We start from the raw sequence: 18941 nt of genomic DNA on the forward strand, positions 1-18941 counted from the left end.
TAGTTCTTTCCATTCCACTCTTGTCAATAAACACAAACATCCATTCCATGCATGTGTTAAGTGATAATGAGTGACTTGAAAGAATAGCTCAATTTTTTTAATGTGAAGGCCAATACCACTTCCATGGAGCTCAGTATGAAGACCAGAAACAGTGGCTAGCTTTGCCTGTTTCTGGTGCTGCAAAACCAACACCAGCTTCTCTAATTAACATTTTATCTTGTTTGTTTAATCCAACTACAAATGCATTGATAATTTAGAAGTGGGCAGTGCTGTAACTATTTCTATGTCCAGTGACTTTTTACACGATTTGTTTGCAATTTTATGATTTTAGGGTTTTGATTGGTTTTAGTATGCAACCACAGGGGGGCACAATCCAGTGTCTTCATGTGCCAGTCCCAAGTCCGTGTAAATACAGAGGGTTGTGTCAGGAAGGGCATCCGACGTAAAATCTAAGCCAAATCAAACATGCGAATCCCAAATATGACTTCCATACCGGATCGGTCACTGCCCAGGTTAACAACGATCGCCACTGGTGCTGTTGACTTACAGGGTGCCAGTGGAAATTGGACTACTGTTGGTCGAAGAAGGAGAGGAGGAAGGCGTGTTCGTAGGCAAAGAGAGAAGTGGAAGGGCAGGAGTGTAGGACTTAGAGTGGGGACTTTGAATGTAGGGACTTTGTCAGGGAAAACTAGAGAGTTGGTTGATATGATGGAGAGAAGAAAGGTGGATATCTTGTGTGTTCAGGAGACCAGGTGGAAAGGTAGCAAGGCCTATAGATTAGGAGCAGGGTTCAAGCTGTTTTGTTTTATCATGGTGTGGATGGAAAGAGGAATGGAGTAGGAGTTATCCCAAAGGAGGATTTTTCTTGGAATGTTCTAGAGGTGAAGAGAGTTTTAAGTACCTAGGGTCAACAGTCCAGAGCAACGGAGAGTGTGGAAAAGAAGTGAAGAGACGTGTGCAAGCAGGTTGGAACAGGTGGAGGAAAGTGTCAGGTGTGATGTGTGACAAAAGAGTGTCAGCAAGAATGAAAGGAAAGGTGGACAAGACTGTGGTGAGACCAGCAATGTTGTCTGGTTTAGAGACAGTGGCTCTGAGAAAAAGACAGGAGGCAGAGCTGGAGGCAGCAGAGCTGAAGATGTTGAGGTTCTCTCTGGGAGTGACGAGGATGGACAGGATCAGGAATGAGGACATCAGAGGGACAGCTCATGTTAGATGTTTTGGAGAAAAAGCCAGGGAAGCCAGATTGAGATGGTTTGGACATGTTCAGAGGAGGGACAGTGAATACATTGGTAAAAGGATGCTGAGGTTAGACCTGCCAGGAAGGAGGCCTAGAGGAAGACCATGGATGTAGTGAAGGAGGACATGAGGATAGTTGGTGTGGGTGAGGAGGATACAGAGGATAGGGTTAAATGGAGGCAGATGATTTGCTGTGGCGACCCCTGAAGGGAGCAGCCGAAAGGAAAAGAAGAAGAAGTAGGCTATGGGTCACCAATGGGACTCATGGGTGATGGCTCTGGAATTTAAAAAAAAAATACTGAGCATTGAGGTCAACAATTTTAAGAATTTCAAAAATTTGCTCTAACACACTATTTGAAAAAGCTGATTTATCGGCTCCATTGGCTCAGGCTTTACACAGGCTCAGTGACCTGTATGAACTTTTATAAGGGGACACTTAACTGCACATAACCCTGTGTACAAATAATGTCATTAAACCATCAGTGATTAAAATTGTCTGGTTAGACCTTTTCCCAAACCACACGAATATGTCTCTGTGCCTTGGAATGTATCATGTCTCCAAATTGCCAGGAAATGAAAACTGTGGCATGGTCCACAGTTTCTTTTGTAGGATTTACTGGCGATAAAGAAAGTAGGGCATGGGAATATTTACACACGGTGGCATTTACTGTGCCTTGTGACAACCAGGGTGTGTCCTGATGATATGGCCACATGGACAACTGTGTGTACAAAACACACCTGAAAAATATTTAGAAAAGAGAAATTCACTGGAAAAATGCCATAATTGCCAGTGGCTATGAAGATATTGATGCATCTTTTTGTTATGTCATCTCTGGACAATCTAAATAAGTAATGAGTCAATGGGTTTCTAATCTTTCCTTCAGTCTTCAGACACTGTTGTGCACCTTGGCTGGACCTGGACAAATAACGATGGATCCAAACAGAAACCAAACAACTCAGCCAGACTTTTATTCACTTCTCTTTTTCCTTTTCACTTGAGTTAGTCATCCAGTTGTTATCAGCTTTATCATTAACCTATGTTCAGTTTGGAGTAGTGACACTAAATGAGGAAGAGGATAACCTGCAAGAGCAGCAGCAAAGGATGCGGTTTAAAGGATTGTTGCCAGGGACTCCAGTCAGATACTGGTTAGATTCACCTGTGCTCACTGAGGAGCTGTGGGTAGCGATGTAAGAAGATGACGCCAAAAAATGTACAGAATAAACATGTCACTCCAAATTCAAGCCTGTACAAAGTTTTGAGTGTTAATTTATGCTCATGTGTTTAATAAAGGAATCTTTTGGAATTAAAATAGACAAAGTTACAAATTCTCCCTGCATTGGACCTGTCAATCATGCAAGTATATAATATAGATATAATATATACCTTCTACCCTATAGTTAAAGGACAGTACAGCATTTTTTCAGTCACAGAATCCACAGATGTAAATGTGACAGTCTAAAAATGGAGCTTTGCTGTTTTTAACTAACTGCATCTTTTTCTGAAACTGGACTGAACACAGGACTCTCTCTGGAAACTGCCTAGAACGGTTTTTTAAACAATTTGGGGTTTTAAATACTCAAAAATTGATTTTAAAAAAGTATATATTCTGTAACCCTGCAAACTAGGATGTTGCTAAATATCTCAGCACCAGAGTCCACTGGTGAACATGACAGAGCCTTAGTTAATTACTGTTGACATTTTCTGAACTTTTCTTCCTTCCTTTTATGCCTTTAATATTCTCCTCATAATAAAAATGTACTGATGGTGTACTGGCTGCTGTTCCTGTCATGACTGTATTCAGTAAATCCTTCTCACTGTGAACACTTGTCATAACAGGAAAATCACAGGTGTAACTAATAATATCAACAATGTCCCTGTTAAACTGGGCAGATGCTGTGTTTTTATTAATCTTGTCTCTTGTGTTAACTTACACCACGTGTTTTATTCAGCCTTTGTACACAGCCAGAACTTGGGACTTTTATGCAGACACTGAAAGCTATTGATCAATTAACCAGCCAGCAAAACTGACCAGGGACAGGAAAGCAGAGCTACTTCCTTTACTTAATGCAAGGTAAAATGTAAAAAAAAAAAAAGGCAGTGAAGATGGCTGGAAGATGCAGTCCAGTCCATTTTGCAGTGTTCAATTCAAGTCCAGAACTTCCAGGACTACAGTTTTAGTCACATATAAATATTACTGCAATATTAAAGAAAGCCCCCTAAGTTTTATATCAGCAGCCATGTGGGAAATCAGGCCATGAACTATCAAACTGCAAAACAGCCAACCAGAAGTTCTGTATTAAACCCGCACATACAGACAGCCAAGAATATGTTGTCAGCATGTCTTAGTGGTGCTACAGTCTCATTCTGTTGGACTGAACACCCACTGATTGTAAGAACAAGCAGGTGGCGCTCTGCAGATGTTCACTCCAATTTGGGGGTTAGCCAAGTGTCACCATATTTGTCTGTTAATTCAGAAATGAGCCACATAACCAGCATATACTGTACTGCTATGGCACTATTGGAAGATTTGGATATGTTTTACATTCAGGAAATAAGCTTATACCAAATTATTCCAATGGTTCCCACAAAAGGGTGAACTGTGTTTTGAAAGAGAGTCAGTTTTCTGATGGACCATGAAGGTGCATCGCTCAGCCATTAGCCCTGAACACACATGGCTGCTAGTCACACTTTCACTGAGGCAAAGCGAGACTCTCATTTGGTTTTCCTGTGGTCGTTTCGCACCTTACAGGTCCATAATGAAGATGGATGGCATTCTGCCCGACCTTTCCCTCCATCTTGTGTTCCTGCCACTTTCAAGCTCAATCTGGTTGAGCTGCTCAGACACTCAGGAAACTGCCTGTGCAAGCTGCCTGCCTCAAACAGGAAGTGCCTTGTTTTTCACTGTAAATATAGCATCACTTTGCTCACACCTGTCATTCTGAAGAGAGCACATGAATTATGCACGTATATTTCTGCCTCATATCTTGCATAGAGTGTGGTTGTGGTTGTAATCACTCCTATTTATTCTGCCCCACCAGTTCTGATCTTTTACAGTAGAGAATTTCAGTTGAACTACATATTAAGACATAACAATCAGCAGCCCAGCTGCAGTGTGGTGAGCAGGGATATCAAGGATGAATAAAAAGCAGACAACATACACACATGCTTAAATCTATTAACATTTTCTGTCAATGGCAACAACATGAAAGCAGAATCTGGACTGGATGTAGAAAAGCATAACATAACATTCTGCCTGATTTAATTTGTGGCTTGCAAGCAGTTCGCTGTTTTAATTGGCTTACAAATATTAAAGTGCCAATATATTGTTTACTGTTGAGCTTCAGCATGATGAGCAGCTACATGAACCTCAGCTGAGATCGTTTTTGAAAATGAAAAAAAACATTACATCTCACTTCTCATTATGACTTTACTTTCTGTTCTTGAATACTGTGCTAACCACAATCATGAGCAGCATTTTAGTGCATTTCAGCTCATTGTTTTTACCATATCAGGGCTAAGGCTAGTGTTTTTTTTTTTTAAGCATAACGATTTTAGTATGGCACATCAAAGCATTCTGGCACTGCTCCAAGCACTATTTTCCTTTTGGCACAAAGTTATTTTGCTGGCTTTTCCAAAGCTCAGTCTAATTCAGGTAAATCTTAGCAGAGAATAAAACTGTTGTCCAACATCTTGATCAATCTCCTGCTCCCTGGGGTTTTCACCTCAGTTTTCACCAATAACAGCCTCAGACTTGCCAGCTCGTGGAGCATACCTGAATAATGCAACATACAGTAGACGTATTGCTGATTTTTTGAATTAGTTAGACTAAGTTTTTTTAAGAAGGTGCTGAGATCCATGTTTTATTTTTATTTGACCTAAGTTTGAACATATTATTTCTACTGAAATCAATTTTCTGTTCTGTACCTATAAGTAGCATCGAAGTTGAAGTACAGAACAGCAAAATACTCCTGTATGCACTGAGCCTCATCCCATAGTAAACATGTTCCTTATGTTTTATCTATATCCTTTTCCTCTTGTTTATTAAGGTGTCAAAGATAAATGTCTTTTATGTCAGACATGAAACAGATGGTCAGGAATCATACCTGCATGTCAGGATATAAGGTCAGAGCCATAAAAAACAGGTTTAATTTTTCTCCTGGTTCCAATAAACACCACTTTCTATGAGGGCAAAACTCATTGTACAGATATCCCGTCCTCAAATGTGCACATACACCCAACAGCAGTTTCATCCACAAAAGATGTTTCCAAAACTCGTGGCCTAATTTTGATGAAGTGTGCTGCATATTAATGGTCCCCAGGGGATGAACCCTGACATTTTATCCAGGGTCACCCTCAGGCTGTCTCACTCTCCGGACTGTTGATCAGCTTTTTAATTACTGCAGTATGTTTGTCATTACCATCAATACTGCATCTTGAGCATAATAATTGAAATTCATTCAAATCAGACACCAAATGTCTGTGGGTGCACAGACACAGAGGACTCAAGTGCACACAGGCAAGTCACCGAACATCTATGAAATAATGAAAGGCTAAAAGACAACAAGGTAGGTAACCACACACACCAACAGGCAGAAAAAGCAAAACCAATAATTGGAAGGTCCACAGCAGTAAAGACCTGACAAAAAGCAGATGTAGCACACTGATACAAGTACTGCAGGAACTAATGAGGGAACAGGGAACAGGTGTGTGAGTAAGGTCAGGACTTGGAGGGAAAGTTCAGGGACATCTCATGGACAGATGGAAAATGGCAGCAGCTGGAGATTTCCAAAGAAATACAGGAGCTTGTGGAAATAAAAGTGGGTGATGGCACAGAATGAAAACAGGACAGAGGCAGGAGCCATTACATAATTTAACAACAAGTTAGGTTGGACAATATACACCTATTTCAATCCATAAAAAATCCAAAATCTAAAGAGTGAAAGTCAAAGAAAGTGAGCTAAATTTATTATTGCTTAAACAGAGCCTGCTTGCAAATGAAAGACTCTTTATTTTTATTTTCTGGCTTATGTGTGATAAGATGAGGAACTGCCCGAGGGAAGCATCTGAAATTAAAAGTGATTATTTTCCTAGGTATAGCTGGCATGCAGAAGGTGCTGAGTGCCAGTTTATTTAGACAAAGGTTCCTTTGTGTCCCTGTAGGTAGCTGCAATTATTATATTTTGTTATGAAATCTGTAGGATGCCTGAGGGATAAAATGGGGGAAAGTGCCAATAAGAAAACATCTCTACAGCAGTTAGTGAGCGTTTGAGCGAGTAACAGAAAGTGCAACTATACTGATATGCATCTGTGCTTTGTGACGATGGCCCAGTGTTTATTTAAATCTCATCAAATGAAGCAAAACTGTCAGAGAACACGAAAGCAGCAAAAGTGTGCAGACATGCCTAAATGCATATGCACATGCATATTTGTAAACAGTCTAACTGGCACATTGAGCAAAGTTTTTTCATTTAACCATCATCATCAGAGCATATTTATAGTCAAGGAACGCAGAAGAGGACAGGTGTGGCACTGCGGTATCATAGCACATGCCAGCACATTCGACTCAGGACTAACGACTGTCTCATTAAATTCTGATATGAAGCAAGCATGACTAAATCTTTCCTATAAATAACCTCTGTGGCTCAATTTAGATGAGAAACACACTTTATAAGGTAGTGTTCAGCTAATTCTTTTGCCCCAAATATTTCAGGTTGGGCAGTGACACATCAAAGTCTCTAAGGGATTATAATGTGTTTGTTGTGATCATAATACAACTGAAGTAATGGTTTGAAAAATACTTACTAGTCTAGCTGATTATGTATTTACTCCCTAACACAGACCAGTGGTGCCTATCACATTAAATGTCATGAAAGCCAGCTCATTTATACATGCATCCTTCTTGGGGTCAGTCCTGGGGTGGCACCTGGGGCAACCAATCAGACCCTTCATCAGATACACACCTGAGCTTGCACTAACCAAAGTTAACATTTATATTATGTTACATAGTAGCTTTCCCCTAATTGTTTGCTCAAAACAGTGTGCTCATGACATATACTGTGCACCCGGATAAATGATGTTCAAGCTTGGAGCAGTGTAAACAGCGAGGTCATGTGAGGTCAGTGTTCACATAGTTGGTGTCTGTTGAAGCCTGTTGGATTCTGAAGTACAGACATATAACTCTTAACTGTGTTTGTGTATAGAATGAAAGATACGTGAAAGGTGCGTTTTAATTGAACTATATTACATATCTCCCTCTCTCACATACACAGATACTGTGAATGCTGTGGGATGTGAAATACCTGATGTTTGCTCTTCAAGATGCTGGAAGGAAATAGTTTGCATCTGTTGAGACTTGTTCCTCTAAAGCTTATGTTAAAACCGCACCTGAGTATCGAGCTGATCAACATAATTATAGCCATAAGTGTCTGCGGGTTATTTATGAATGTACTGATTGAGAGGGAAAACTTTAGGGCAGAATCAAAACTGTGTGCTAAAGCAAACAGGTATGGAAAAGTACACTTAGAAAAGAAAATATCAGCTCTTTGCTTGTCGTATACTGTATTTGCCTTTCATCCTGCAAGAAATTAAATGACAGATTAGATGCGAGACAGTTTGATTTGCTTCCTCATTCTGCTGCAGGCAATAACTCAGTGGTCTTAGTTTCAAGCATTAGTTGTCAAGATAGAACAGAACAGGCTGTATGTTCAGTCACTGATATTAGGCAATGTGTCATTGCTCAGAAACGTTACATCTGTTCAGGGCTAGGAGTAACTACATTTGGTCCTGTTTACTTTCATGTTTTGTTTTGTTTTTTTACCAAAACCATTGATTTCATTACAAACATCAGAGGCTAAAACTGAACAAATCAGTCAGTCGTTGGCTTTTCTTTTTTTTCTTCTTCCAAGATTCATTCTTCACAATACAAAAGAAGATTGATGATAACTAAAAAAAAATATTCCCAGAAGCAGATTGGTGATCACTGTTTTGTAGCCACAGTTAAAAGGAGTACACCCTTTTGGATAAATTATTAGTAAAATAATTGACTTTGGGAGGACATTCTTCTTTTTCAGAATGGTTAAACATTAACATCACAGCTATTCTGGGTGTTTCCTTTAGTTAGATACACAACCCGTGTTAGTTGCATTTTAAAAAGCCACCAGATGATTTCCCGGTGTTCCAGACTTTATGGTTACTCATTAACTTTTTATTTTCAAGAACAACATACTTGCACCTGTACAGCAATAACAGAAAATTGATGCCATGTTGCAACCTGTCTGATCATGTTCAAGAAATTTTTTTCAGGCTGTGTCTAGATTGAGCTGAGAAGGACACATCAACATATACGGTAACATAACAGCATTATTTCCCATACCTACACAGACAGGGTCTGTGCATGGTCCGTGCACAGTAGGATTTGTCACTGAAACCTGCTGACAATAGCAAAACAGCTTCACTGCATAGCTGCTTTGAGAAACTGAATGTCCTGTAACTTTCTAGAATTTAACTCTGATAAGACATAATGATCACTAGCCCTGAACACATCCCACAAAGAAATCTGGATCTTATACTTATATTCTGCAGAAAGAAAAAAAAACAGAAATTAGGCAACTTGTCTCTTTCAATCTCCATTAACAGAGGGATGTTTTTATTGTTTCATCACTTTGACATGATGCTAATTTATATAATTAATGCTAAATTGTGGAAATAGTTACCATGTGTAGATATTGCATGAATAATTGTTTAAATGGAATAGTTATCAATTGTTCAAAAGCTCTGACATCAAACATAATCTTCTAGAGTTGTCCACTATCAGCTTCCTGTGAACTGAGAAGGCTGCAACCAGCTGAGCAGCTTCTATTCTTTGACATTTTCTTTCTCATAGTGTTTGTGGGATCTTATTGAATATTTTTCATACCAACTAATCCCACTGATGATATATTTTGAGGAATGTTTATTAGGCATAAATCCAAAATACATCCTCATCCCAAGAGTCCCACCTTTAACCCTTGCTATTTTACAAAGCTGGGGGAGTAACCTGACATCCTTACTTATAACATGGGAAGACTGTGTGGGATCTGTGATTAGCTTGACTTTCTCAGATACACAAACACGGCTCTTTTAACACTGGCCTTCTATGTCTATACTCTTTCAAAATTGTATAGTTGCACTTTTTAGAGTCATTATTATTTAATTTGATTGAAGGCATGGAAGAATTAACAGAGGAGTATGTGCAAATCAGGACTTGCCTCTCACTGATCTGTTCCCTTAATTAGAACAAAGAGGATCTTGAACCTTTCATAAGGCTTTCAAATTGTTGGCACTGAACACTGTGTGAGAGCAAAACATACAGAGTCATAAACCACAACAGTAAAATAAACAACAAAATACAGATCTGCACTTGTTGGAGAGAAACAATAAATGTGATAATTACTGGCACATTGGCACTCAACCAGAAACACAAACAGAAGCACACATGTCCAATCATAAAATGATTTTCTAATTTATTCCGAATTACTGTTGCTCAAAGAAATGTGTGATCTCACAGAGCTGAGGCACAAGTGCCATTCAGCAGTCAGTGAATGTCTGCATGGTAAATGGCATTCTAACTAGCTCTCTAAGGATGACTGAATTTCCACCATGTCTGAGGTTTTGTCACATGACTGACTTAAACATGACCTTCCTCCACAAAGTGGAACTGAGTCATGGAGGGGGGGGGGATGGGGGTTGCAGACGTGTGGTGATAAATGTTGTGCTCGTAACTCCCTAGAGAACTCAAACATTTCTTTGGTTTTCCCAGGCATGGATAGGACTTCAGTTTCTGAGTTGAAGTCTTATTGATTCAGATATCCATACTTTCTGGCTCAAGTTCAGCATACTGGCATCATAATATGAAAAACAACCTGGATGGCAGCAATATCAGGAAGCTATTTGGGGCATTATTTATAAAAATCTTTATTTATGGAGGCTCCATAAAATATATTGATTTGAACGGCACTAGTTCTCAGGTTTTAGTTCACTTTCAGCAAAATGTCATTTGAGCATATGATTTTTTCAAGGTCTGATAAATACCAGTCCATAAGTTTAATGAATTTTGGATTAGCTTAAGGTTACCACATAAATGTCATTTGAATTTTCCTTGAAAATAACTCCAACAGATGGAGGTCCTCAGACCACTGACTTCTGGGAAAAAGGAATGCATCAGTAGTTTTATACTGAGAATCTGTGATGTTCAGTTACTGGAGATGCACCAAAAAGGTGAGTCATGATCAACAGTTTTCCTTTTACTCATTTCAAGATTGTGTTTCATTCTTTTGAAGCCATGTTGTTGCCATTGGCAGAAAAGGTTAACAGATTTAAGCATGTGTGTATGTTAATTGGCTCACTAAATCTGTCACTGCACTGCTTAGTGATCTATTAACTGGTTTAAGCGAACTTCTATCCACACAGGCTGAGGTGCCTGATGACCTTCTTCTTCGCCTATATATCCTTTCTCCCATATTTCTATTCAGCAAACTACAGGACTAGTACTCTAATATGTGACTGCGTCCACTGACGAGACCTATCCATAGGTGTTAACTTTGAACTCTCAATGCCTACAGCATGTAAAGATTTTACACCACCTCAAATATTTGACTCATTTGTGAAAGAGCCACAATAGACATGTCCTTGAGCTGAGATCATTGTTCTTGATTTACATTTTCGTTTTGCAGCCTTGGGTGTTTAGTTTGTCTCTGTTGCCAGCCACCGTGCCTCAACAGTTAAATGTTGTGTTGCCACGCTATCACTGTGCCAAAGCCACATCAAGTGTAAACCAGACTGCACTACCTGGTCGCCATTTTGTTACGTAGTAAGATAGCTGCTGCCCCGAGGGGGAGGAAACATGTAAAAAAAAAAAAAAAAAAAAAAAATGCCATTATTAAAACTTTATTTATTATATATTACATTATATGTTTTCTTAATGTGCTTTTATGTTTTATTTTAATTTACTTTACTTGATTTAAATTTATTTTATGTTAAATGTCTTTATTTTTAAATGCTCTTTTCAATGCTTTTAATGCTTTTAATGTAATTGTATGCCTTGTAAAGCACTTTGAATTGCGTAGTGTATGAAAGGTGCTATACAAATAAATTTGCCTTTGCCTTTGACTTTTATATAGTATAAATAGTCATAGTCATGTATAGACATGATTTTAGTTTGTCCATTGATTACTTGCAGTTTAAAAGATGGGTGCAACCACAGCATTTGGAGTCCTTGTCATGCAGTTTAAACTGCGATATATGTATGTTAGAATTAAATCTCTGAGAAGAAAATATCAGATTGAGTCAAAACATCATAGCAGCGATGATGAAAAGTGTGTACCTTGGAAGAGGATGGGATACTTTTTAAAAGAATATATGCTGCAAATTTACTTCCAAAGCTTCAAAGTCGGTGAAAATGACCTGTAAGTGACCTGTGTACATTACTGATTCATTTTATCTTTCACACTCAGCTCATACAGGTCAAAGCTGTGAACATACACATGCATCATCTTCATGTACCTTTGAATGTCTGTTAAAAGATGTCTGTTAACCGCATCTGTCTCGCTGTAGCGTAGGTTTCAATAAGTTATGGAATAAAAGCTCCATCTGTCTGGATCATTTTAAACATTTATTAAAGAAATTCATTTTATGTACTGCATAACTGAAGATTTCCTTTTGAGTAGGAGCAGTATGCAAACTGATTAAATCAACAGCAGATACCAAATTAGATTAAACATTTAACTTCCTGTTATCAACTGAAACGCATCTTACCTCAAACCAAAAAGGAAACTTGCTGTTATCTTGAGTTAAGTTTTAAATCCATAGACATGCAAAAAGCACAATTATACCAAGCTCAGATATTAACACCATTACATGCAGGTTTTAGATAATCTCCTGGAACATCTAGGGGAAAAGCAAGAAAATAACAATGACCTGCACATAATGATGTGCAAGTTTCAAATGGTTTCCAAGACATACAACTGGTTTTCTAACATAAGCAAGTGGGATTTCATTTTGGAGGAAAATGCAAAATGTAAATACTGATGAGGAAAACAGTAACGTAAAAGCTGCACTAATGTTTTTAGTAAATTATAACACTTCTGCCAGTGCATGTTCAGGCTTCAAATCTAACAACCAACTGAAAAAAGGGTTCAAATACAATTAATTTGCAAAAATAAAATCTTTTTAAGCAAACATAATAATTAATGTCACTTCTACTGACTACACCATTATTATTTTTATGGTTATTTTCAGGCATTCAGCATTTGTAAAATTAGAGAAGGTTTGTGGTCTGGTTTTATACACAAAAAATGACAATGGTTTCAGACACTACATGCTTTTAAGCAAAACCATGATCTCCCATAAAAACTATGTCAGCGCAACAAGTTCTGTTTTTCACTGGGCATAGCAGCTTTTCTGCTAGAGGAGACAAATACTGTATTCCTATGAGTGCAAGTCATCCTTTTATTCTAATTACATGATAGCTCACCTATTTGTCAAAGTACTTCTCACCTTGTACTTTATTTACTGTATGTGTTATTTATAGCAAAGCTACTGAGGACAAACACATTTTGTCAGTACTATGAATGACGCGTATTCATTTCCTCCTCATCAGTACCATCACCTTAAGGTCACAGGAAGTGGTACCTCTGGTTTAAGGTTTCCATCCTATTTTGGTGGTGTACATGACATGTTTACATCACACACCACCTATCACTCCATCGCTTTGTAAAAATGTACAAACACTAAGATCTAACATCCTGTCCTAAGTCATCTTGTTTACACGCCATAAATAAGAGAATACATTTGTTAGTCACGCTGTTTGATTCAGTGAAGGAACTATCAACTTCCTGAGCTGTGTCCTAACAAACATTTAGATATTTATCTGGTGCAGCTGGTGTTTTTGGGGAACACACTCAAACTGCCTCTAAGTAAAACTAGTAGAATGAAGACAATTTTTAAGCAAGTCTAGTCTCTACTGAAAGATATAACCATAAAAATAACATCAAACAGAAACTGAAGATGTTTTAAAGTTGTGTCTGTATGCTACTTAAAATTTAAAAATACTGTTTTCGAAAATCATTTTAATAAAGTTTGGTTTTTTTAATGATCAACTTATCTGGAGGTTTTATTCCCGACATCAGTCTTGAAATGACTCACTGGAAAGTATGCTACAGAGGAACAGGTGCAGTCTACGGACGTTTTGACATCTGCGTGGAGATGATGTGTGCATGTTCACGTTTCTGACCTTTATGAGCTGAGTGTGAAAACTACAATGAATTATTAATGGACTTACAGTTCACATGCAGGTCATTTGCGTTTGGAAGTACTGCCTGTTTGCAGCTACACACATTAAACCCATATTCCTTGAAAAAGCATGTCATCATCTTCTAAAGTAGACACAATATCACAGTCGCTGTTGGTTTGGCCAGTCTGATAACTATTTTCTGCCCAGCAAGTTAATCATAACATGCATGTCACACTTTAAACTGACTATGACTCCAAATGCTGTGGTTGAATGAAGGTTCATAGTTAATGAGATGAGGGAAAACAACAGGGAAGCTTCAGTTGTTATAGGTTTAATAACTGGCAGTAACAGAGTAATATTGTGATGCTCAACATTGTGATTGTTCACATGCATGTTTTTTTATGCAACGAGGACGATGATATTTGCACGTCACCGAGGCTGCATACAACCATGAGTGACTATGAAGAACTGAAAGTACTGAAACTAAGGCTGTAACCTCAAACACCCTGACGCTTGCGCTGCTCTGTGTGGTGCTTGTAGCTTACTGGCTACTGGAAATGCAAAGGAGGAGCTGCCGTCAGTGGTCTAGCAAGAAATTCCCCTGTTAATTGTGTGTGAGACAACGACAATACACGAGGCGCAGCTCGCCGCCTCGCAGCATCGTTTGCAAACCACCAGAGAAAACTCTTCTTCTGTGGACGCATCGTGTTTTGATGAAGAACTTTGTGGAATATAAGTTTTGCGTCTGCGCGTAAAACAAACACTGGACACAATGGATTTGATTATCACTGGAGAACGTGTGAAGTGCGCGTTACTGGACAGTGTCACTACTTCGGCAGTGAGAAGGAAAGCTTTCCTTAATGTGAAACAGTGAAAGAAGTTGCTGCAGGCATGAACACCACGGCAGCAATGGGGAGACAACCGCCCACCATCCCGGCCATTATGTTCATTTTCGGGGTGGTGGGAAATGTCATCGCTATAGTGGTTCTACGAATATCACGAAAGGAACAAAAGGAGACTACTTTTTACACGCTTGTGTGTGGCTTGGCAGTGACAGACCTCTTGGGCACCCTGCTGGCCAGCCCTGTCACCATTGCTACCTACATGAAGGGCTCCTGGCCGGGAGGTGAGCCGCTGTGCCAGTACTCTGGATTCATTCTGCTCTTCTTCTTCTTGGTCCAGCTCAGCACTGTGTTTGCAATGTCGGTGGAGAGGTACTTGGCAATAAACCATGCATATTTCTACAACGAGTACGTTAACCAAAAACTCGCGGCACTGACTCTTTTGGCTATCTACATTTCCAACATCGTGTTTTGCGCGCTGCCCAGCCTGGGGCTCGGCCAGGTGAAGCTCCAGAACCCGGGGACCTGGTGTTTCATCGACTGGCAGAACAACCATACAACAGTCGCGACTTTTAACTTGATGTACGCAGGTGTGAATTCAGTCATAGTCATGGCCACTGTCATATGCAACGTGATGGTGTGCGGGGCTCTCATCCTGATGCACAAACGGTTCATCCGTCGCACGTCGTTGGGCACAGACCAGCGGCGCATCGCAGAGCTCCGGCGCAGACGGAGTTTTGGACGATTAGCTGGAGCAGAGATCCAGATGGTGATCCTGCTGATCGCTACCTCCGCTGTGGTTCTCATCTGCTCCATTCCTTTAGTGGTGAGTATCGGAAAATTTGGACCAGTCACATTTTGCACCGGCTGTGCGCGCAAGAGATTGTTTAGATGTGAGGATATCACAGATATCTGCACCCGTCAACTTGGAAAGGAAATGCATTAGAAAATGAAAACTTTCATTTAAAAATAACTTAAATGAATTTAATTCAATTTTAAATAAAAAATGTGAACCCTTTATAGCAGCAAAATTCCAAAATACGCTGCATCTAATAGCTTGTGGATTAAGTGATAACAGGTAGCTTACGAATAGTTTCGATGTTAGTGTAGAAGGGAAATAGCATATGTTGCCCATAGTTGATTAGAATCAACATGTGTTTGTTTACAAAGACAGTTTGCTTATTTGAGCTCTCGTCACAAGACGTTTGTGTTGGGTGCAAAACATTTCTGGAGACTGGGAGAGTTCCCTGCGCCGTGCAGTCCTGAATGACAAGCAGAACTTCCCGTAGACCTGTGAGAGCTAATCTTTGATAGACAGGTTTACAAGGCTTCTGTCTTAGAACGACAGCCAGGTGTTGCTGCAGTCATTCCCGCTGTTCACACTAACCAATAAAAGCCACGGGGCACAGAAAAAAATCCAAAAATCCAAATCAGTGTTTATATTAAGTCAATGTGGTGCTTGGACTAAACAAACCATTATGTTCCGAATTTACTGCTTGTACTGCACAGTTCCCTTTGGTATTACTGTCCCTCCACTGCACAGAATCAATATCCAAGGAAGCAGAAAGAGGAAATTTAGTATTTAAACCACTGTAACTTTTGAATGTACCTTCTCGACTTCATTTACTCACATTGCAGGACCCTCACATTAACCTCAGAGAAATTTTGGTACACAGTTTTCCTCAGAATAACACATTTTGTTAGAAAAACATTTCTCAATCCTCAGTATAAACAGGGGAAATGATTAAAGCAAGTAAAATCTGTTATGTGAGTACTGATTTAAGACATAAAAAATGTTTCCTTCAGGGACCTCACTTTTAATTAATGCAATGAAAAACATCAAGGTTGTGTGCTTTGCTTTGCGAAAATGTGATTATGGCACTCTGGGGAACCCCAGTGGCCAGTGGCTGTCTTAATGAGAGACATATTTCTGTTTCTATTGGCTTCTTACCATCACTGCACCAGTGTGGACGTGTCTATTTCTACTACGTGGAAATATGTAAAATAAACTATTATTTTACTCTTGTAAAAGTGTAGACTTGTAAAAACAACCAAACAATTTGTGGATGGTCATTATACCTAAATTTATACCATTGTTGTTTTTTTCTCATATGCTATCAGTTAAGGATCTTTGTGAACCAGCTGTGCAGAAACCAGAAAGAAGAACCTTTGGGGTTGAATAAGGACCTCCTGGCCATTCGCATGGCCTCCATCAACCCCATCTTAGACCCTTGGATTTACATCCTGCTCAGAAAAACAGTGGTCCTCAAGCTGATGGAGAAAATTAAGTGTCTGTTCTGCAAAATGGGCGGACGGGGAGGAAGGGGCAGTGGACAGTTTCGCTGTGTCGACGGCCACTTTTCCTCATCCTTCATCTCTCAGGATTCCCCATCCCTGGTGTCACGGGAACTGCAGGAAATGGTGAGCACCTCACAAACCTTCCTGTGCCCATCTAAGGGAAACACCGGAAAAATGGGGTCCTGTCACATAGGGTGTGGCTCCGGGCCACAAGCTGTACAGATGTTAAAGGGGCCCCAGGAGACCCAGGGGCCAGAGAGGAGACTTTCAGCAGATGATTTAGAGGACACAGTGACAGGCAGGCAACAGGAGCTCCAAATGTGCCTCAAAGACTCGGCTCTACATGTGACTTTTAAAGACAAGACTGCAAACATGCAGGAGAAATGCATATAATAGTCAGTGTGATCTCCACAGGCAATCATCACTGTAATTGGACTGTCTCAGGACAGAAGACAGGAACTAATAAAAGCACTGCAAAGATGTGAAAATAAAGGAAAAGCTTATGAAGACAATAAATCATCACCCAAATGTAAATATCTAGAGGATCGATAAAATGACCTTTGACAACGGCATTAATGAATTGAGCACAAATTATTAGTGTATTACTCCTTAATCATAACCACAAACACCATATAATTAAAAATACTTTAGCAGTTACAGTATACAAAACCATAGAACGTCACACTGTAAAGGAGCTCTTTTAATGCACTTTGAATTCTAAGACCACTGCTGGGCTCTTTGTTATGTTTGTTTTGTGTCATTTTGACAACCTACAAAATGACTGTAAAGAATTCATACTAAAATGTGAACATTTTATGTTAATTTATTCAGAAGTATGAAATCATACGTTTTAGTCTTCTCTGTGAGAAGATCCACATAGTTTGGAGCATTTTAAAATCTGTACAAGATGTGCATTTTTTGTATGTAGGAATATTGGCAAACAATTTGGTCAAATTGGTTGACACAGCAGCTCAAACATCAAAGCTGAAATTATGCCATCCTCAGCATTTGTAACAAGCGGCAGCCATAATGTGTCGTTTTCACAGATAATGGAGGATGTCAGGAGTCCACCTAAAGTAATGTGTTCATATACAATTGATAATTTACTGCTTTCATACTATTTACTTTGTAATAATTAAGCCAGTTTCATCTTGTTTTATGTAATGGAATGTGAAATCTCATCTAATCACGACTTCTAGCAGTTAAGAGGATGTGTGGAAGCTCGAGATATTAAGTTTTCCGATTGATACATTTATGGATTTTCCTTTCCTTAAGCCAGTGTTAAATTTACTACAAATACTCTTGTGAACTAATGAATAAATAAACAGAAAATAAATGTTGGTAGTTACTCATAAAAACTGAGTTTGTCTCTCTGTTTTCCAGCAAATAAGTTACAATAAGACAGTAATGCATTTATTGCAAACTGTGCTTATATATACTGTAATTTGCTTAATTACATTTACAAAACGATTCGATTATTTATTAAAACAATGGAAGTAAAAGAGAAAATGACAGTATTCACTGTTAACATCTATTGCTTAACATCTACTGTTGGTGCATTGTTTGGACAAATTGAGTAATTTGAAAATTATGGTAATCAATGAATAATTTACATATTCATGAACAATAAAAGTAGTCAAATTCAGTAATGAGTTATTATGGTAAGTGGATGGCAATCCTAGTTTCATTAATTACAAGTAGATTAGCTAAAGAGCAATGCAACACAAAAAATACTGTCATAAAAAGGCTCATTAAGCTTCTCTGTGAAATGCGGTACTAGTCAAAAGTTTGGACACACTTTCTCATTCAATTCAACGATAAACGGTAAAGTGTGTCCAAACTTTTACTGACAGTGTATAAGTTATTTCTATGTAAAAAATACATCCAGAGATCGAGCAAACAGATCCTCACTGAAATTCAAACCGGTCTTCAATTAAATGCTCTGCAATAACATTTTCTTTTGCCAGCAGGTCACTGTCAGTGCAATTTAACTGCCACAAAAACACAAATCATCCATGAGCCCTTCCATCTCATTCTACAACAGCGCTGAAGACTAAAGCACATTTCTAAGCAATATCCCGCTCAGATGGCATGGCACTGATCACCCACGGAGAATCAGTTTCCTCACCCTTGAAGCTTTCCCGCTCCAATGTGGCCGGTGTCCAGAGCCTTCCGAGAGCAGTAAAAACTCCTCTCTGAGAACAATAAGCCGTTACACAGTGCTGTGACCTCAGACTGAGAAATCTATTACTGCTCTAGAAGAGTCTCAAGGGGCAGGAAATAGTGATTGACAAAA

General features: G+C 39.1%; 1 protein-coding gene across 1 annotated transcript; it reads left to right on the forward strand.

The window, feature by feature from the left end:
- The first annotated feature begins 13980 nt into the window (after window positions 1-13980).
- LOC113124783 (prostaglandin E2 receptor EP4 subtype-like) lies at window positions 13981-17989 on the forward strand. Its single transcript, XM_026297889.2, has 2 exons — window positions 13981-15173; window positions 16469-17989. The coding sequence occupies exons 1-2, from the start codon at window positions 14397-14399 to the stop codon at window positions 17036-17038; spliced, it is 1347 nt and encodes a 448-aa protein (XP_026153674.1). The 5' UTR covers window positions 13981-14396; the 3' UTR covers window positions 17039-17989.
- The last annotated feature ends 952 nt before the right edge of the window (window positions 17990-18941 follow it).

The sequence above is a fragment of the Mastacembelus armatus genome, chromosome 12 (genome assembly GCF_900324485.2).
Source record: "Mastacembelus armatus chromosome 12, fMasArm1.2, whole genome shotgun sequence".
NCBI lineage: Eukaryota > Metazoa > Chordata > Actinopteri > Synbranchiformes > Mastacembelidae > Mastacembelus > Mastacembelus armatus.

What these genes read in the sequence shown, in the direction of transcription:
- LOC113124783 (XM_026297889.2), top strand. Translation starts at nt 14,397, where the DNA reads ATGAACACCACGGCAGCAATGGGGAGACAACCGCCCACCATCCCGGCC. An exon ending in TCTGCTCCATTCCTTTAGTG is followed by an intron (nt 15,174 to 16,468) that starts GTGAGTATCGGA and finishes ATATGCTATCAG; the next exon opens with TTAAGGATCTTTGTGAACCA.